This window comes from Pteropus alecto, unplaced genomic scaffold (assembly GCF_000325575.1).
Source record: "Pteropus alecto unplaced genomic scaffold, ASM32557v1 scaffold11, whole genome shotgun sequence".
NCBI classification, from domain to species: Eukaryota; Metazoa; Chordata; class Mammalia; order Chiroptera; family Pteropodidae; genus Pteropus; species Pteropus alecto.
Window position 1 is genome coordinate 10,184,248 of NW_006431956.1, and position 22,527 is coordinate 10,206,774.

The 22,527-nt window shown below is 35.6% G+C and overlaps 1 protein-coding gene across 1 annotated transcript in view; it reads left to right on the forward strand.

The window, feature by feature from the left end:
* MALRD1 (MAM and LDL receptor class A domain containing 1) overlaps window positions 1–22,527 on the forward strand; it is a 533,295-nt gene that overhangs the window by 76,508 nt on the left and 434,260 nt on the right. The window contains 5 exon segments of the mRNA XM_025043397.1: window positions 741–835; window positions 921–1,082; window positions 8,947–9,071; window positions 19,086–19,180; window positions 19,797–19,941. Of these exon segments, the coding sequence (XP_024899165.1) occupies window positions 741–835; window positions 921–1,082; window positions 8,947–9,071; window positions 19,086–19,180; window positions 19,797–19,941 (622 nt within the window).

Consider the following 22,527-nt stretch of genomic DNA (forward strand, 5'->3'; position numbering starts at 1 on the left):
TTTCATAATTTTACACTGATTCTCTCAGTGATTTGACAATGAAATTTAATTTACAATTCAGCTTTAAAATAACTTGGGTAGATATATCATCATAATCATCATCATCATCAACATCTTTTTTCATTCCTTTTGACAAATAGCACACCAAAGAGAGTAGCAGAAAATAATGGTTCCCAGCTTATACATTATAATCTTGTCAACTAAGCCATGTTCCACATGTATCTATTTTATAGGCTTTTAAACAGTAGCAGTCTACTGGCATAGTCTGTACTGCAGCATACAGAAGTATATCAGGACTCAGTGTTGTTTTCCATAATCCTGAGAAAAGCTGGGACCATTTGGTCCAATTCTTTCCAGAGAAAATCACAGCAAATAATCTCTTTTGAATTCTCCATTGAATTGCTTGTTTTGATGGGCAGTCTTAGGATAATGTTTTCCCTGGATACCCTCTGTCCAGGGTTATTACTTTCTATGTTATATGAGATAAATTGAGTTGCAGACAGTAGCGCATAATAGTGTTATAGGAAATATAATCGCAATTTGTTATTTCAACGGGGAATATAATGAGGTAAAAATATCAGTCAAACCATTTGCAAAAGCGAATGGTGTGGTTAAATGTTTCATTTTTTGAACAAAAATATATTGATCCAATGTGGATATGGGCCTGAATTACTGCCTGTGTATTAAATAAGCTTACCAGTGATTGCTCTGAATCTAACCCGCTGACTTGTTTCTAACAGCCCACTTCCTCTCCTTGGTCTCCAAAACAGATTTGGCTTCTTCAAATTAAAGAAGCAGAGTTTTTCTTCTGACAAATAACCAGCATGCTTGTTAGGTATTTGAAAGCACACGGAATTTTAAATACATTTCACATTTGGGGACTTTATTATATTTGTTTGGCCATTAATTATTTTTCACAGAATATGTTTTATTACTTCTCCAGACACGTGAATGGCAAATTAACAGCTGGCCTTTAAACTTCACACGAGGATCCTATTCAGCATTCATGGAGAAACATACTTGGGCCCCGAAATCACTGGGAGAGAAATGTCATCAAGATCCAATGTTCCCAGAGGTTTTAGGTATGTATATTGTGTATTCTAATTATGTCTTTGAAGGAAAATAAGATACAGATCTTTAACATTTGGTGAATTAAAAGTAGGATGACTAACTGTCCCAGTTGACTGAGGACCGAGGAGTTTGCCATGACTTCCAAACACTGAGACCAAAGAATCCCAGTCACCTTAAAAGACACTTAAAAAAGAGGTTTTGAATTTGTGTATTAAAACTGACATATATTCCAATATATTGATATATCAGTAAAATATGACCTTCTAATTCTCTTCTTAACTTCTCGAATCTCCTCCATTTTATTATTTTTCTTAGTATTCCAACCTCTTCTTTCTTTTCATTTCTTATTCTTAATGATCATTTTCCTTTCAGACTTTCTTTCATGTTTTTGAGAGAACAGTATCATGTTCGGTAAGGAGGAAATAGATTGTGTGATTTAAATACTAATTCCAAATGCTGTTGAAGTGGAATAATTGTCATTTATTTCATGATTAAAATCAAATTATTCAATACAGCTTTTATCTTCCAAAATAATTTTGAGAATTAAAGCCAAAGCAAGCCTATAAAAGATAAACTAATGTATGCAGCCTAATAAAACTTATATATGGTGGAATTACAATCTAATGATTATTACAGGGGTTCTTGGAAAAGTATTGCACATTTTAACATTTGAGACAGCCAAGCGAATTTTTCCAGTTAAAAAGGGGATCTTAAAGCATTTTATTCTGAATTAATTTGCTTTCTAAACCTGATTTGTGAACAAATTTAGCCCAAATAGATTTCTTTTGTCATCTATTATTAGAATAGCATGATATAACCAATTTTATAGTTTTGATATGAGAGTACAAAATCACCTGATACGTGATAGATTTAGCACTTGCTTAAAGATAGGACTTGGATTGGATTGAATTTTAACTTCAGTTATTTTGAGTAGCTAAGAGGAAAGAAAGGAAAATGAGCAGGATGTCTATTACAAAAATTGAATCATAAGAGAAGGGCATATTTTCTTAATTGATCAGTCATAAAATCACTGTAGTTTTGAATTTTCAGGCTTTTGTAAACTAAATGGGGATCCAAAGAAAGTAAAAGAAAAATTACTTAGTAGATAGTTAAATGACACCTAGACGATAGGACTTCAGTGGCATTGTATGGTTGGAAACACAATTCTGTCATTTAAGCCTTTGCACTCTATTAAAGTCGAATACAGGTGTGTTTTAGGAGGGTATCTTAAGCCAGTGGTTCCCAACATTTTTGTCACCTGGGACCCGTGCTCCTATGAGAATCTAATGCCTGATGATCTGAGATGGAGCTGAGGCAGTGATGCTAGCGCTGGGGAGCAGCTGCAAATGCAGGCAAAGCTTCACTTGCTGGCCCGCCGCTCACCTCCTGCTGTGTGGCCCAGTTCCTAACAGGCCACAGACCAGCTACAAGTCCATGGCCTCCGGGGGTTGGGGACCCCTGTCTTAAGCCACAGGGCATTTAAGTCTTCCTGTGAACGACTGGTTCACTTATTTGACAAAGACTTGGGGCACTTGGAGTACACTAGGTGGGATTCAGGGCGTGTTCCCAGTACCACATGAAGGGAAGATTTTTTTCCCCCAGCTCTACTGAGGTAATTGATATATAACACCGTGTACATTTAAGGTGTACAATGTGATGATTTGATTTATGTATGTACTATGGAATCATTACCACAGTAAATTTAGTTAACACATCCATCACTTCCCATAATTATAATTTTTTGTGTGTGCATTAAAAACATTTGAGATCTATTGTTTTAGCAACTTTCAAATATATAATTCAGTATTATTAGCTATATTCACCATGCCATACGTTAGATCCCCAGAACTTTTTCATCTTATAGCTAGATTTTTGTAACCTTTGACAAACTTTTCCTCATTTCCCTCATGCCACAGCCCCTGGCAGCTACCGTTCTACTCTTTGTTTCTATGAGTTTGGCTTTTTTAGATTCATAATAATAAGTGAGATCATATTATTTATATTTCTCTGTCTGACTTATTTCACTTAGCGTAATGCCCTCAAGTTCTGTCCATGTTGTAAAGGAAAGTATTTCTTTTTTTTTAAATTCTGAATTATTCTTTTATATGTGTACACCACATTTTCTTTATCCATTCATCTATCAGCGGACATTTGGGTTGTTTCCATGTCCTAACTATAGTGAATAATGCTACAGATATGAGAGTACAGATATGTCTTTGAGATAGTGATTTAATTTCCACTAAATATATACCCAGGAGTGGAGTTGCTGGATCATGTGACAGTTCTATTTTTAATTTTTGAGAAGACTCCATGATGTTTTCCATAGTGGCTGCACCAGTTTACATTCCCACATACAGCCCATAGGGGTTCCCTTTTCTCCACGTGCTCGCCAACACATTACTTCTTGTCTTTTTGATAATTGTCATTCTAACATGTGTGAGGTATATATCATTCTTCTTTTGATTTGCATTTTCCTGATGATCAGTAATGTTGAACACCTTTTTATGTACCTGTGGCCATCTGTATGTCTTCTTAGGAAGAATGTCTATTTAGGTCTTCTGCTCATTTTATTTGATTTTTTTACTATCGAGTTGTATTAGTTCCTTATACATTTTGGATATTAACCCCTTATCAGATTTGTAGTTTGCAAAGAGAAGATTTGTGACAAGCTTGGGTACAAGACACTATGTGTTCTCATTCGGTATGCTGAATGAGAGCCCCTACACCAATAACGCATCTAATTTGTTGTGGATGTTCAGGAATCATTAACCGCTAGAAGTTTCTGGTTTTTTTTCCTACCCTTCTCTTCTTACTCCCCTATGTCTCTCAGTCTTCTCTCAATAACAGCAAAAGCAATAAAACAGAGCCCAAGTACGTTAGAAGAGATTGAATCATATTGACCGGATGCCGAAGGATGAACTTACTGAAGTCTGGTCTGTCTGTGTGCTTGCAGGAACGTTAATGACTGTGTCGGAAACTTTGTGTCTGTATAAACTTTGTCAGTAGTCACACATCTTTTCCAACTTTGAAACAGAGTGGATGGTAATAAAATCTTAAACTATCTTCTTATGTCTATCTCTGTCTTTAGTTCAAGGTCTTTACTAGCAGCGCAGCAGAGATTGGGGTGTTGGGCAGAGCTGGAACCTGCTCTTATAGGTTAAACCTTTTAAAATAACTTCCTTATTTTTATCAGCTGTCCATGCCCAAATGGTGCACTGTGTGAGTTGATGATTAAATATGTGTGGTAGCTAAATATAAAACTTACAACTTTCAAATATATCATCTCCAGGGCAATTCAGCTGTAGCTGAGGCAGCAGCATTATTCATTCGAGTGCTTTAAAATGTAGCAGTGGCTTCAACCAGAGCAGATGCATGTGCAATATATTAATTTGTTTCCCAAAATACTTTATTGATGATGTGAAAACATTGCTTCTATCTTAAAGGCTTTGCAAAAATTAAGAAATTGTGCAACTCTTTGGGGATCCTTTGGCTGCATCAATCTTTAAGATTGCAGGTATGCTTTAGTTCCCTTCTGTCAGCAAGTGAGCAGATGTTATGTTGCTTTTGTTTAGCTGGGTCACAGAGATATGCTGTGTTTGTAATACCGCCTGCTGCCATCGAGTAGCTCGTTCTTGAAAAGCTTTAGCGAGAGACTTATTTGAGGGCATTTTGTAATCAGCGTCTCCAGACAATATGTACTGCCTCATCAATTTACAAGCCTCTGATTTTTTTTTTTTTATGATTTCCTCTCCACGCTGCCTTCTGATATTTTTTAAACTTTTATGCTTCCTTTAGAAATATCTAAAGAGGAGATTTTAGTCTCAGCTGGCCCCTGGCTTAGCATAGGCTTCTGAGAAAGCCTCTGGATTATGAGGGCTTTATCACCTTTATCTGTAAAGTACTGGGCCCGTCACTTAGTAAAAGTGAAGAGTGTTCCTTTCTGAGAGAATACTGCTACATAAACAAGGAATGGTGGTTATGCATTCAGTCAACAAAAATGGCCACTTTTCAGAAAGTTTCTGGAGTTGTTTAAGGAAAAATAACAGCTACCAATTATTGAGCACTTACTATGTATAAAGAACTGCATTTAGTCCTTTGTGTATATTATCTCATTGACCCTTCATGGCAAACCTCTGCAGTAGAACTATAATTTACCCATTGCTCACATGAGGATTATGAGCTTCAGACATAACCTACTAAATTCCAACCAGATTAGAAGCTACGATAATTTGGTTTCAGATCTCAATCTTTTAGTCACTGAACCATAATAATATTTTTGTCATGTTAAAGCATTATAATGACTTATAAGATACAGAAAAAAAATTCGAGCCCCCAGATGTGATCCAATGTGTTGAGTGATACTCATTGAATATTCTTTTGTCTGCTGTGTTGGATGAAACAATATTATTATGCATTGCATGATACCGATTAACTGCAATCACATTTTTCAAAATTGTAGGCATAAGCAATTGGTTGTCCTATTGTCCTAGAATGTTTACAGAGGCAAAGAATAAAACAGTCCAAACATAGAGGAGAAATTTAGTCTCAAATTCAAATGAAAACTTCCCTTATCTTCCCTCCCTTCCCCGCCTCTCCCCTTTTTCTTTCGTTCTTGAAGGGAGCTCATGAATTGGTTTGATGGGTAAGAAGTAATGAATACTAGATTACTAAGTAAATCACTGAATGTGGTTTTCAAGTTGAGCATTTAGATTCTTAAGGTAAATTAGCAGTCGGTGCCTGAATTCTGAAAAGACATTGAAGCATTTTTAATATGCTATTATTTACTTGTCATTTTTTTGATGTTGCATTTAGAAATGACAGAGAATTTTTGGCAGCCTTCTATTTAGAAACAACAAACTTTATTAATATAGACAAAAGATAAGTTATTTCTACAAATAAGTATAAATTGTTAACTTAAAAAATTCTACTCTCAAACTTTTCAGAATCATAATCTGAGGCATTCTTACCTTTAAATTAAAGCACATTTACTATGTGAATATGTGGTGGGGAAAACGTTAGTCATCTTTTTTGTGTTTCACATGTTTGCTTGGAAAATAATATTGAATATATATTACTAAGAAAACTCTTAATACAATAAATATCATTATAAGAGTTCCTGTTCATGTATGTGCTAGTGTGATCCAAGTGGGTTCATGTTCATTATTCACCAACTGTCAAAGTTTTATATAAGATTTAAATCAAGTAGCTGACTCCTTAACTCATTTTCTCTTAAAGTGTTTAGGGTATAAGGAATTTGTCTCATGTTTACTACTGAATCAGAGCAGCCATACCTGATTTCTGTGGTGTTGCCAACTCCCAACATTGTCTGTGTTATGATTTGCCTTTATTTTCCTACTTTGCTACTCTGTTATCATTTCCCTTAACACAGTTAAAATATAGTGGATTTTTGGGAAAAAATTTTTTGCCCAAGTTTTGGAGGAAACAAGTAACATTAGACATCACTTTCCTAAGAAATACAATTACTGTACACAAACATAGCTTCTGACCATAGGACCTGGCTTTTTAAAATCGTCTCAGAGTTCTACTTGCTTTAGCTAATTCAATCCATCCCTCTTTTCAGGATCTCAACCAAAATCTCTAGAAAATATATTTGTTTAAATAAATTTAATTCGACGTTCTGTTTATACCTGATATACTTGTGTTTTGTAACTACAAAGATGCATTAGTAAATTTTCCTACACTTAGAGAACTAATTCTTTTCTTAACAACAAAACAAAACAACAACAACAACAACAAAAACATTTCCTCTTTCTGGACCAGTGGGCTGAAATAGCAACTGATTTTCACACTAACTTTTCTCCAATTATACCAAGTTAACAATATTTTAGTTTTATATATATTTTACAAACTCCGATAAGGAGAGGATTGAAGGTAAGGAGGGAATTTAAATTTAATTTACTTTATTAGATCGGGTGTGAAGATATTAGGGTTAGAAATAGGAATGGAGAGAAGAGAGGGTTTAATAGGGCTTGACTAATTGGACATGAGACTGGAGGAGAAAATGATTCCAAAGACCAATTTGAAGTTTTGAGTATTGAAGAGTGGCTGTCTTCCGGTAGCACTGTCAGAGAAAGAGGGTCAGCTGAGAGGTCCAGTCTGAGGTGAAAGAACATTATAAATTAGAAGTGACTTCATGTCATCTGAGTGACAATGCCCAGCAGGCTATGGAGATATGAGAGGAGAGCTCTGGAGAGAGGTTGACATTTGTCATGTAAATTCGTGTTTCATCAACCTGAGTGGCAGCTGAAACCTTGAGGATGAATGGGTTTGGGGACAAAGTGTGGAGAAAAATAGAAGAGGCTGGTGTTTAGTTAACACTTATTAACACTTATTTCTACTTGCCCCTTTTAACATGGCTACTACAGGTCTATGTATGCTTAGCTTGGCAAGAACTGGAGAATGTATCTGTGAAAGCCTTTCAAAAGGGAAAAAAATGTTAATCTGTAGAGAACAGATTTTTTTTCTATACACATTATTTATGTGAAAACGTGAATATTTTAACAACTCCATGTTATGATAGCTAACACTTATTTAATACTAACTACGTACTAAGGGCTTATGTACATGTAATAACTCATTTATCTTTGCATAAACCTCATCACATAAGTAATAACTTATTTTTGTCAGTACCCTTTTCAAAGAAGAAAACTGAGGTACTGAGATCTTAAGTAACTCCTCCAAGGTCCCGTTGCTATTAAGCGGGGTAGTTGGGATCTGAACGCAAGTAGTCTGATTTCAGATATAACTTTAATCTCTCTGTTCTACCTCCCTCGTACAAAACCATCCCTACCCAACAGTCTTAGATAAGACCTTTCTAGTATGGTCCTGCTTTATAAGTAGTCACACACTTATTCCGTTTTATGTGAAGAAAAGATGACTTTCTTAGGGCTACATATGGACAACTTGCTAAATAAGTTATGGGTGTTTCTCATGGTATTTTTAGTAGACTAGCAGATCGTGTCTAGTTTGAAAGAAAATGTATCAGTGCGTCATGTCATACAGGAACAAAAGCAAATGCAGCACGGCAAAATGGTCCACTAGGGATGACTGTACGCAGGCCAGTTGTTACGCTCAAAAGCAGTGCTGACTTTCTGAAACAATAAAATGCTCATATTATAAACAAGGCTGAACAATGAACACGAGTTTAACACTACATGAATTTAGCCTCAAAATCAATGGCATTGGTTAGTAAGGGTGGGATAATTCTCAACACCAACTACCTATTTTCTATTGATTTAAGTATTCAGGAAATTGGAGAGTAGTTTCTTTCTAAGTTTCTCAGATTCATTATACCTAAGTATTTTCTCTTGGTGCCAACATAGGCTAACTCCATATCGTAATATAGTATTCAGTCATTTAACAGTAAGTCAATGAACAATCACTTCTGGTCATTGTTTCAGGCTATGTTTAGATCATGGCAGAAGATGTGCAGGAGGGTAGCATAGGACATCCAAAGCAAGACTGTGAGTGTAACATTTAGAAAAGCGGAGGTAGAAATGGGACATAGCTGCAAAATGTCAAGAACCAGAGATAGAGCTTGGGTCCAAAAGCGGGTAAATACTGGATAATGTGAACACATGGAAACCAAACACAGAAGGTGATCACAGGGCAGAAATCAGGTGAATACTGCTTCATTTCACAAACATGTTACCTAACCTATGCTAGACATGTGAGATACAGAATGACTATACATTTTTCTGTCCTCGACAGTGTATGCTTTGATCTCTCACCACTTGGAGTTGGCATGGTCACCCAAGTGCTTCTAGGAAGTAGCATGTTTCTTACTCATAGGCTCTCTGCCATTAGATTGTGAGACAGTGATGTTCTTCACTCTTTGTGTGTGTGTGTGTACAGGTTGTTTTTCAAAGTCAAAAGATTTCGACTCGTGAATAAGATGAAGTCATAGCTATTGATGATATATCTTTCAGTTCAAGCTGCTTGCCTGCAAATGATATGAACTTTTTTTCATTTTAATCCTTGTTGTATAAAATAAGTTCAGTGCAATTTAAACTTTGTAATGACTTTGATCTCTTTATTTTTGCCCGATGTTTCAGAGTGGGCTATTTTCCATTGAGTAGATCTATGCTAGAGGCAAAGAAAAACAGCCGTTTTTCACTGATGCTGTAAAGAGCTGAAGGGGATCATTGAAAGACACAAATGTAGAGAGATATTAGTTATAATCTATTTTTTTAATTTAGACCAAAACAACTAAATCAATAAACCACATATATCAGACCTAAAAATTATCCATATTGGTCTCTTAATTATATTAACTGAATAATATTAATTCCCCACTTGCATTGTTCTCAATAGAAAAGTTCAATGTTAAAATTATGAATTGGTTAGGTAAATTAATTTAGCCTCATAATGAAGCAAGAATTTATATATGTGTGTGCGTGTATATATATAGTAGTTGATAGATTGTTTTCCATTTTAACTTTCATTATACTATAGTATGCTAGATCAGAATAGAGATATTTTGTAGAGAGGATTCTAAGTTCTAATGTGGTGCAAAGATGAGGTAGTATAGTAATAATATACAAGAATAGAAGATATGGGTGGGTCCACTTAACAGAGACCGAGGAATATTGAAAGTTGTCTGCATTGTGCTTGGATTCTACTAAACAGCATTTCTGCTGGTATAGGAACTTACAGGTGTGTATCTCTTACCACCCAGACCAAGATAGGGTTTTACAGGTGCTGATGACAGCTCCTTCAAACACTGGAACACATAAAAGTCTCTTTTATCCTTGTATCATCAATGCTCAGTATACATTAGGTAAGAAATCACTATATGATAAATTAAAATATATATAAATTGAAATGGAGAACTTTAAGAGGACAGACTGTAATCCCCGCCCATTCCTAGAGATAAATAATGGAAATATAAACTTCAATGCCTTTTCGATAAAAGATAATATTTCTTAACCTTTGGAAGGGATGCAATATATCAATATAGAAAACATGGTTAACTCCAAGCAAAGCAGACTCTGCTGCCTAATGTGTTTTTCAAATCTCCCCTAGTATTTCCTCTTCTATTACCTTCCATGGTATTCTTGAGTCCAGAGCATGGCCAGCTTATGCTTGATTTTAATGAGACATCTAGTCTCTGACCTTGATCACTTCATCAGTGTCTTTATATATCTCAGTTTTATAGTTCCTGCAGAAATTGGAGTCTGCCTAACAAAATGATTCTAACTAGTCCTATTTATTGGCAAGTTTAGCTAATCACCTGCAGAGTAAATTAAGGCAATGAAATCCACCATTGGCTGGATTTTCTGAACTGTCAGGAATTTAGGAACTGGCTGATGCCACTGAAATTGTTTGCATTACAGATTGTCACAGGAGTATGCTGGGGTTGTGCTTGGGAATTGAGATTGCTTGTAATAGGACTCTGTTGTCATTTCAGACATGAACTTTCTCTCCATCTCCTTGGGAACCAAAGCCATTTCCCTAATTACCCATGATCTATATACTGGGTCAATGGCCAATGTAGAAGGACCATAATAAATTTCAAAGACAAGGGCCAGATCTTAAAAAGAACTCTATACAATCATTATAGAAGGTAAAAAAAAAAATAGTAGGGGGAATGAGAACATCAGAAAGTTGGACATTCCAGGGAAAATTGTGGTCAAATAGAAAAATATTGGCGCCTACAATTTCTAATACAATAGTTCTAGATAATGTTATAACCTTTTGTTTTTGAACTGGTGTGGAAATAGTTTACTGATAGAATGAGGATTGGGGGGCATATTTAAACTTTTGGGAAGAAAACGCAGCAGCATGTGGATTAATAGTGGAGAAAAAGGATAAAGCACAATGGTATAAGATTGGCATTTAGGAGGAGTTGCGTTTTTTAAGTGGTAGGAAAGTGAGAGATGGTAAAATTATGTAGCATTGATTTCCAGATGAGGCTCTCCAATCAAGTTCAGGTACTATCATGATGGACTAAACCGTGTGATTCATCAGAATCACATAGACAAGTGATCGATTCTGGGCTTTACCCTAAACATGCCAGAATGGGAATCACTGAAGATGGGACCTATGTTTTAAATAAAGTTATCAGGACATTTTTTTGTGAAGCCAGCCAGTCTTGGGTTTAAGAATGGAACTAGCATGTAATATTGTACCTGGCAATGACTGCCTGGGCAGAGTTTTAGCTATGTAGAATCAGAGGTTTCAGTCTCATGCAGTCCTGGTGGTGATGGTCAGGGATCAGGGAGCCTCTGAGACATGTAGGCAGAGCCAACCCTACATGTTCTGGACCTCTCCATCAGAAAATCCTGCTCCAGTGGAGGATAGGGTTAGGAATGCATTTAGTTGAAGAAAGTAGAGATAGACAATTATGGCATAGTTTCTTCAACTCTAATACTGTTAAAATCAAGGAATAAGAGATTTTCTTGGTATTTTTCCAATGCTTGTCATCTTATGGTCATAAAATGACTGTTGAAGGCATTCAAGGCAGGAAGAAGAAGAAATGGGGAAAGGCAATGTTTTGGGCCATGTCATGTCTAGATGATTATCAGGGACTTCCTGTCTCCAGAACTGTGAGAAAATAAATTTCTGTTGTTTACGCCACCCAGCCTATGGTACTTTGTTGTGGAAGCCCAAGCAGACTAAGATATCCACCAATCAAAATAAGTAATATTTTAGTATGTTAAAATCAAAAGTAATAAAAAAAATCAATGCTGATCAAAATATAAAAAGGTTAAATACAGACAAGATTAATATTACTGAATTTTTCAGGCTCTAATATGGACTGGCCTGACACTACTCAGCCACAAAACAAAACTTAAGAATTTTAAAACAAAGGAAATCATATAAAATATATCCTCTGACCAAAATTAAATTAAGCTAAAAATCTGAGAAATCTACAATTATTTGGAAATTCAATTCCACACATTTAAAGAAGACATACTTCAAAACAGCCAAGTATTTGAACTGAATTAAAATGAATTAAAACTTTCTTTAGGAAAGTCGAAAAAAGGAGAACGTGTTAAAGCTAAGTCAAGCAATAGGAAAATATACACGAAGGTGGTTAATAACAGAATTGAAATGGAAAAATAATAGAGGAAATTATTGGAACCAAAAGCTGGTTTTTTGAAAAGGTAAATAAAATTGACAAAATTCTAGTTGGATTGACCAAGATAAAAAGAGAGAAGATACACACTACCAATATCAGGAAAGAAATAGTGGCTAACACTAACAACTCCGTAGTTATTTAAAAAAAAATAAAGAAATAAGGAAAAACTACAAACAACTATGCACAAAAATTTAAAAATTTATATGAAATGGACAACTTCTTTGAAAGTCACAAACAACCAAAGGCCACTGAAGAAGAAATGGATAACCTGAATGTTTTTATGTTTATCGAAGAAATATGACTCAAAGTGAATATTTTCCATTAAAGAGAACTCCAAGACCATATGGTTTTACTAGAAAATTATATCAAAAATTTAGGGAAGAAATAACACCAGTTTTATAGTTTCTATTCCAGAAAATAGAATTGAACTCTTGTCACTTTATTCTGTAAGAGCAGCTTTACCCTAATCGCAAAACCAGACAAAAATATAAGAAAACTGCAGACCAACATTTCTTTGACAAAAAATCTTCAGCAAAATATTAGCAAGTGGAATCCAGTAATATATAATAAAAGATAATACATCATGATCATCCAGGAAATGCAAGGCTGGTTCAATACTTATAAAGCAATCGGTTTAAGTCACCATGTTGACAGACAAAAGAAAGCACATCCTAATCTCAGTAGATGCAGAAAAAGCATTTGACAATATTCAACATACAGTTATGGTTAATAACCTCAACAAACTGTGAACAACTTTAATCTAATCAATGGCATGTGCAGATACTCAACAGCTAACATTATCTCTAACGATGAAAGAATGAATGCTTTACCCCTCAGGCAAGGATGTCCACTTTTAACACTTCTGTTCAGCAACATACTGGAAATCCTAGATGATGCAATAATGCAAGACACATAAGTAAAGGCATACAATTGTAACAGAAGAAATAAATCTATCCATATTTGCAGATTGTATGATTGTCTATACATAAAATATCAGAATTTATTAAAAAAAAAGTCGAGCTAGTAAATGAATTTGTTGTAGTAATCAGGATACAAGGTCAGTATAAAGTCAATTGTGTTTCTATTTAATGATAATAAATAATTAGAAAACAAAAGTAGGAAAATGGTACCATTTGTAATACAAAGTAAATTCTTACATATACATTTAACAAAACGAATGTCTGACCTGTATTCTGAAAACCACAAAACACCGATGAAAGACATCAAGACGACCTGACTCCATAAATGGAATATTGATGGATTTGCAGACCACAGCTCTATGTTTGTCAAAACGCAGAGAACTAAATGCCAAAAGGTATGAAATTTGCTGTATATAAGTTAAAAAGAAGTTTTTTTAAAAATAGGAACTTTTTAATGCTGGAAAAATTCTGATGGTGAGGAAGTACTACATAGATTATTAAGTGTAGTATTATCCTTAGAGAAAAAAACTTCTTTCTTTTACTATGTATATATTTATCTTTGTAGAAATGTAAATAACTTTTTTTAAAGTGTTAGATATAGGTATTACAATGGTTTCTGGACATTTTGCAAGTTGGACAATAAAATTAAATTCTTTTCTAATATTAAAGAAATCTTTTAGACTATACCCATACATTTAAACAGTATCATTCTAACTAATGCCCTTCCTAAGAAATAACTATTCGCTGTACATTTATTGAAAGTAGGATATCTTTAGACATTACCAAAGTAGCAAGTATGAAAAAAAAGTCAAGATTTTTGACTGTGACTAAATAAGAATGTGCTTAATTACTGCTTCTTGAATAACACTAATTCTTGAATAAATGCTTTTTATAATTTTTATAAGCATTGTAGGCATGGCTCACACTTAGAGTACTGTGACTACTCTGTGAGTATTTTTAGATCAATTTGCCAGGACTTTGCCTTTGTCTAATTTTAAAAGGACCCAAACACACAAATTATCCCTTAATGAGACTGAATGATGCATACATATTATCCATTTAAATAAAGACCTAGTTACCTTTTTTTAATCTAATTAACTTGTAGCTATCTTTTAAGATCTAATAATTGTTCATTGAAATCCATTACTAATTTCTAATTTAAGAAAATTACAAAGAGATTGTTTAAAGCCCCTGGAGTCAAAAGTGGATGTGAATTTCAACTTTTACTGCAGTGGCCTTAAAAAATTCCCTACTATCCGAGAGAGTCCGGCCAATTTCACAAAACCTGCTTGTAGAAGATAAGATTTGAAGGACAGCAGGCTCTAAACATGTGGCCTCATTGATATAGAGACCTTGGAATGGTTGGCAAAGCTTCATCCTGCTGAGCATGTATCATTAATGGGGGATTTTAAAACCCCCAAAATAGTTTTCTACAGCTAGATTGTGGTGCGATGTAAGAATGAGAGAGAAAAGGGGTGGGGAGGGAGAGAAAATGAATATAAATATAAATATAAATATAAATAATTGACATCTTTAAATAGCTTTGAACTCTGAGATCGAATGCATTAAAATAAAAAGAGCTGTCCAGGAGATTGACTGACAACTAAAAACCCATGCCATTGTTTTTATGGTTGCAAATTCTAGTTTTGGAGCCAAAGGTAATAAAAGTGGTTGACATCAGTGTAAGATATTCAATACCAATTAACACAAGCTACATTTTTAATTCCATGCAATTTATATTGGACTATTTTGCTATTCTTGTTTATAGAACTTTTGTGGTTTTTTTTTTAAATCTTGTATAAATAGTGAAAAATTAGAGATACTATACGACATTTCATTGAACTCTGACCAATGTTTAATTATGTAGCTCTAGAGGGGAGAAGATATGGAGCTATTATATGAATCTGCAGAAATTACAGTTTTAATTGTTTTGTGGTAATTGTCATTGTGCCATTTTAGCTTCATCTATTGCCCACACTCCCTCAATTGCATATACAGTTTTGTTTTCAGTGGATCGTCCATTCAGGCGGTTTTGCATATTCATCATTCGTATGCTTTCATTATGAGAAACCAGATTATAGGTTTCATTCATAAATCATTTTCACAAACAATTGCTTCAATTTTATTCCAAATCAAAATGTAAATAATTTATGTAGTTTATGATATTTAAAAAAAAATTTTTGTTAAATTGTTCTTAAGTCATTTCTTTACAATGCATTAAAAAAGTATCTGCTGGGCACCTATGTTGTGCCAAGAATTTTTCTAGACACTGGGGAGACAGCAGCAGAAAACAAACAGTAATCCCTGCATTCATGGAACTTACATTTTAGTCAGAGGGAGAAAGATAATAAGAAAACGAACAACAAATATATTTTATCTCGAGTGGTGATTTGTGCTGTGGGGAACAATAAAACAGAAAACCAAGATAAGAAATGCTACAGGTCAGAGTGAGATGAAGTTTTTAATAGAGTAATAAGGCATGGTTACGTGGAGATTATAGTTTTCGAGCAAAAAAGCCCTGTTGAGGGAGCAAGCCATGTGTGTATTGGAAGGTACTGTAAACGCAGAGTTCCTGAGGGAAGAGTAAGCCTGCTTTATATGAGGATCATGGCTATGAGGACTTTCATGTTTACTTCCTGATGGATAGAAAGCCATGCAAAGGTTTTGAGCAAAGGAATCACGATACACCTCATAATGGGACAAGGGCAGCAACAAGGCGGAAAAAATAAGACGTTATTATTATAATCCAGAAAGAATACTCTTTCCTTGAGACAGAATTGATAGTAGTGGAGGTGGTCGAATAGAGTCAGGTTCTTAATGTATTTTATAGATAAAGCAAAGATACGCCGAAGGATGGCATATTTAGTGAGAGAGACAGAGACAACTCTAGACTACTTGCCTGAACTGGACGGATGGAGTTATCATGAACTAAGATGGGAGAGAATGTGGGAGGAGAAGGTTTGGGCAGAGAAAATCAGAAGTTTAGTTTTGAATGTATTTCTATTGAGATGCTTGTTAGGTGTCCGAGTGAAGGGGTCAAGTCCATAGCTGCATATTTGTATTGGAGTCTCACGAAAATCTGGACCTAAGAGAGACTTTTATGAGTCATCGACATTTAGGAATGGTTTGAAAGGCGTGAGACTAGTTGATATGAAGAAGATCATGAATGTAGAGAAGAGACCCAAGGACTGAGCTCTAGGACGCTCTAATGTTACTTTGTGTAACCTTGAGGAGGTGGGGGAAGACCAGCAAAGGAGACTGAGAATGAACAGCTAGTAATTAAAGAGGAAAACCAGAAGAAAATTACGTACTAGAATCTAGAGAAGAACATGTTTCAAGAAGGAGGAGTGATCAATTATGTCTGATATTACTGATATGTCTGGTATGTTGGGGAGGAAAAATTAAATATTAGATTTAGCAGTTTGGAGGTCAACCTTGATATATGCAGTTTCAGGCAAGTGGTAGGGTTTTTAAAGAAAGGAATAAAGTTCTGACACATGCTACAACATAAATGAACCTTGAAAACATTATGTTGAGGAAAGAAGTCAAACACAAAAGGCCACATATTGTCCGATTTCATTTATGTGAAATGTCCAGAATGGACAAATCCGTATAGATGGAGAGCAGCTTGGTGGTTGCTAGAGGCCTGGGGGAGGTAGGAAGAGACAATGTGAGTGACTGTTAATGGGGATAGGTTTCATTTCAGAGTGATGAACACATTTTAGAATTAAATAGTGGTGATGATTGTGCAACATCGTGAATGTACTAAAAGCCAGACTTGTATATTTTCAAATGGTTAAAATGGTGAATTAAAAATTATGGGAATTGCACTTCAATAAATTTTTTTTTGGTAAAAAACTTATTGGAACAGGTTAAAAAGAAAATGGGGTGAGAGAGGAATCAGTGTGGGTTCAGTGAGAATATAAGAACTTAGAAAAATTAGTGGAGGAGGCTGTAGGTTCAGGAGGTTTTCTTAAGGTGGATGAAATTTGGGCCACTTTGTATATTGAAGCTTTTCCTGCGAAACATGTTGATGTTAAAGGTAGGAGGAAATTACTGGAATGATTCCTTAAATAGGCAAGAGGGGATGCATTTTCTGTATAAGGGGAAATAATGGACCTTGAGACGGGCAGGATTGATGACCCCGTTACAGGAGGGGAGGCACGTGGACAGCAGTGTCAGAGATTGATGGTGCGAATTGTGAGGTTTTCTTCTGCTTTTTCCAATGAAATGTGAAGCAAGATGATTAGCTGAGAACGATGGGGTGGAAAGAAGGATGATTAGCTAAATGAAGGAGGAGGTAGAAGTTTAAGGAGGGTAGTAAAGGGCTTTGAATAGTTTTCTAAGAGAAGAGGAAAAGAAAAGAATTAGGAAAATGCAGTGTGGGCTCACCATGTAGCAATGGAGTGAGCAGACATGAATACGCCATTTCAGTCATCATGATTGTCGGCTCCTCTTCACTCATGTTCAGCTGCACAGATGCAGGATAGAACAGCTGGAGGGTTTTGTGTAAGTCTGAGCCCGTCCATAGTGATGCCTGGGGCAGTCGCCTGGGTCCATATGACCTGTGGCAGCCCCCATAGACATTTTGCTGCCCAGAGCCACTGTTATGGAGGGACAGGGCCTTGCGGTTGTTATTATTGTTGCAGGGCACACCTCACCACCAAGTGTCAGGGAACTTTGGAAAAACAAGGTTTATCACTCATAGGCCCTGGAGGATACAGGGCATATTCGGGGCCACACAATTTGGTCAGAGAGAGAGAGAACATCAGGGGTCCTGCTTTTATTGAAGGGTGGGAGGTTTCCTGGGTTCACTATTTATTGGTGCATTAAAAAAATAAGAGCAGGAATTAAAGCATTGGAAAGGAAAAGCAGAGTCAGTCCAATGGTTAGTTATCTAGGTCACCCAGGGCTTTCTAAAAGAACTTCATGAGTGGGGTCGCCTAGTTCTCAGTCCAGTTGTAGAGCTGGCCATGTGTTTATTTGAGGTGGGTAACTTTGAAATGGATGCCTCGGCAATCAAAGCTTAAAATCAAGCACTTACATGACAATCAAGAAAGCTAACTATCAGGCACTTAACACTATTGGTTGAGTTGTACTTACCAGTTTTGCCCTGAGAGTATGGGAAAGCTTAAGAAGGGCCAAGGGATTACTGGTTGTCTAACATCTATAAGAAAGAAAAAGAGAACATGAAAGAGGATGAAAGAAATTGGAAAGATTGTAGGACCATTAGCTCACTGGTAGGGACAGGTGCTGTCAAAGAATTGTTACACTTGAGATATTAAAGAAGTGAACTGGAAAGATAAAGATAAAGTGTTGTCATCACTGATAATGATAATACTCAAAGGAGTGGTGGCAGAGGTCCTTTTTCATCAATGTTCTCTTTCAGGATCACCACTAAGAAGAAATCAAGAAATTGAGAGGCAAAGTGAAAGTGAATATTGAAATGACTGACAGTGAACCAAGAGCCAAAATCATCAAGGACTGACAGGTAGTGCGCCCGCGTTTGCAGGCGGCTGCAACAAGCTGGCACAGAGTGCCCTACCCTTTGGTGTCAAGAGATGCAAAGCTTGGGTGTTTAGGAACATGAGGTGAGAATGATCTGGAAGTGGCAAGGGGACAGGAAGTACACGTCCTAGTCTACCTTTGAGTCTTTTATTGGGAGGATTTTGTGGGGGAAAAAACAGGCACTATTTGAGAAGGCTTCAGGGAAGATATTTCCAGGGCAGATCTAGCTTCCAGTTAAAGCAGATACCCTATGTTATATTTGACACATACACAGTTATTCTTCTAATAATAGGCTCTTCATTTCCACATCAGGGCAGGTTACCTACTTTCCCAGAGAGAGAGATTTGGTTTGAGGGCTTGGCAGACACCCTAGACATCTGAGGAGTTAGGTAGAGAGTGCTTTGTAAGGCAAATGTTAACATTTTGAGAAACAGGTGAGTCTTTCTAGTTGAACCTGCCTCTCACTCTTGCCAGTCTTTAAGTTTACCATGGCAAGATGCATCAAATACCGAGGAGGAGCTGTGCCATCCAGATGCAAGTCTCTGCAGGTGTGGCACTACTGACGACGGACTGAGGTGTCAGTGTGAAATTGACATGCCCATCTTGTTGGTGTGTGGTCCGTTCATGAGACTCAGGCCACTAATCTCAGACCACTCACCAATCTTTGTTGACATTTATGTCCAAATTTTAGCCAAGGTGTTATTGGACATCCGTGGTTTATTCAAAAAGTGAAAGGTAGTAAATATGTGGATTTAACTTGAGGTCGTTTTGTAAAATAATTCCATTAAAGACCATCTTGAAATTATGTACAATATTTCTTCTTTAAAATTTCAATGTGATTATGAATGGTAAATGATTTAAACTAACTTAATTCCATTAAGTAGTGAAAGTCAGATATTAGGCCATTTAAAAAATCACAACCAAAGCCGTGATATAAGAAATAGCAGAAACTATTTATTTATTTTATGGCCATGCCCATTTGGGAGAATGCCCATCTGTGTCAACTGAAGAACTTTGAAAAATGAAGTTGCTGGTTCACTCTAAGGTTTATTGAATCAGGATTTCCAGATATGAATCGGTATGTGAGTGTTTGTGTATGTCTGCTTAAACCTGATTGCAACATATAACCGTGATCAAGCAGCCACTCTCATAGACTGTGATAGTCCATCAAAATCTTTTCCTCTTCTCTTTAGTGTGTCAGGCTTGTGGATTCGAATTTGACACATGTGACTGAACATCAGAAGCATCCTCTGGGCAAATGCCCTGGACCCGTACGAAAGCAAGAGAAGTTCCTACATTAGAACCTACACCTCAGCAGGATCAAATCAGTGATGATGAAGGTAGGAAATTAAAAATATGTAATATCTCTTATATATAATTTTTAGGATTCTATTGTGACTAGCATGAAGACATTTAATCGGGGGTCTTAATGAACATACTGAGTATACTTTATTAAAACTATATTATGCCTCAGATATTGAAAGTGAAAAAAGCAATTATATTTTAACAGTGTAAAGGAAGAATTATGCTAGGTTAACTATTTTAATTTTTAAAATTTTATTATTTTGTTATTGTCAGGAGATAATAGATGTTATGAGAATAAAAAATAAAATTATTTTATTAAGTTTATTAGCCCTCCTTCCTATAGTATTGTTAATGACTTTCTTCCTCTTATTCTAGCATTAAATTTGTGATTTTTTGTGTACTTTTCTCTCTATTCCTTTTTTTATTTTTTATTTTTGAGGGGTAGTTAGTCTTTTAAAAATTCATAATTTAAAATTTTATTCCAGCAGAAACTAATAGGCATTTTTTCTACTTCTATATAGATTTTACTGTCTTCATAGTTTTGCCTTTTCCAAATATTGTATAATTGGAGTCATGTAGGGTATAGCCTTTCCAGATTGGTTCCTTAGTAATATGTTCCTTAAACCTTAGTTTAAGGTCTTTCAGTGGGCTTGATAGCTCGTTCTTTTTAATGCTGCATAGTAGTCCATTGTCTGGATGGACCGCAGTTTATATTTATCCATTTACCTACTGAAGGACGTCTTGCTTTAATGAGTACGAATAAAGTTGCTCTAAACCTCCATGTGCAGGTTTTTTTTGTGGATGTGTTTTCAACTCCTTTGGGTAAATACCGAGGACCACGACTGCTGGATCATATGGCAAGAGTATGTTTAGTTTTCTAAGAAACCACCAAACTGTCTTGCAAAGTGGCTGTGCCATACTGTGTTCCCACCAGCAATGAATGAGAATTTCTGTCGCTCCAGCCTTCTCTTCAGCATTTGGTATTGTCAGTGTTCTGGATTTTGGCCTAGACTTCTAATAGGTGTGTAGTGGGATCTTATTGTCATTTTACTTTTTATTTCCTTGATGACATGTGATATGGAGCATCTTTTCATATGCTTATTTGCCATCTGTCTATGTTCTCAGTGGATGTCTATCGAGGTCTTTGGTTGTTAGTCTTTTATTAATTTTTTTTTTTTTCCTCACTGGCTTGGAAGCTTTGACTTACGTGCCTTATATTTTAATGGCTATTTAGAATTTTTAACATATATCTTTAATATTATATTTCAGTGTGTTTCTCTCCTTCTGGAATAAAAGGACCCTGACACAACTTAATTATCATTTTAACCCCTATTTTGGTCTTGAATTATAGTTTAATGTTTTCAAAAGGTTTTTAAGTCAATATCTTTTGAAGCTATTATATTTCCAATTATTACAATGATATATTTTATCATGTTCTTTACTCATCATTGTTTCTTTTATCAACCTCTCTCTTTTGGTTCCTGTTCCTTCTTATAAAGCTTTACTTTTTAATTAATTGTTCTTTTATTTCTAAAAGATCTATGGTGGTGAACTTGCTTAGCATTTATACACTTCAAGTGCTTTTATATTGACCTCACATCTAAATAATAATCTATAAAGTCGTGCAATTTTAGAATGAAAGTCTATTTTGTTTCTATGTGGTGATGGTTCTTTATCTCCCGATATCTATGGTCATGTTCCTCCTTCTGTCCAGCCTCTTCCATTCTTCCCTGATATTTTTCTTTGTCCTACCTTCTTGTTCAGCGATTTTGTTGGAGCATTACTGAAGTCCCCCAAGACCTTACCTGAGTAACAATACTAGTTTAGGGTTTCCATGGAAATGCTTGGAGTTTTGCATGTCCTGTCTCAGCCACAGTAATGCTTGGTAATGCTTAGAGTTTTCCATGGTAATGCTTGGAGTTTTGCATGTCCTGTCTCAGCCACAGCCCAGGGCAGGGAGGGTAGGTATATTTCCCACCTTAGTTTATGAGCAGGGCTCCTCAGCCTTAGTCTTTAGCTTCACGGAGGAAATTCGACTCTGCTCCTCCATCTTTTGCAACATCGAAATTGGTCAAAATTCAAGCTACCATAGGCCACTTCTGGTCCCAAAGTCCACGAGTTTTGTGGTTTTACCCCTGCTTATTACTTGGCATATCTTTTCTTTCCTATTTTTAAAGATGTTTCATCTGCAATTTGATCTTTCTCTGCTTTTGTAAAAAATGTCTTTTTATTCGATTTATCATTTTCTTGTGTATAGGTCAGAGGCAAAGTATTAACTTGTTGAGTTATTTTGATTAAAGTCTCACATTTCTAGTAAATAAGCATTTCATAGTTTTCTATGCAGGAATATTTACTAACTTATAAAGAAATAAGAAGACTTTATTTTTGAAAATGAAGTTGCAAAATTATTACATAAACATCTTTGTATCTCTGCATTGTCTATCTTACTGAGTTCAGGAACAATCCAAATTGGTTTTAAGGATTAATAGGAAAAAATTGATTGACAATATTTTTATGTGCTACAAAACCATAGGCACAGTTTTAATAGGACTGTAGATATCTGATATTTCCATGTAGTTTGGTGAGAAAGAGGGAATTCTTTTAAACTATAAAGATTTT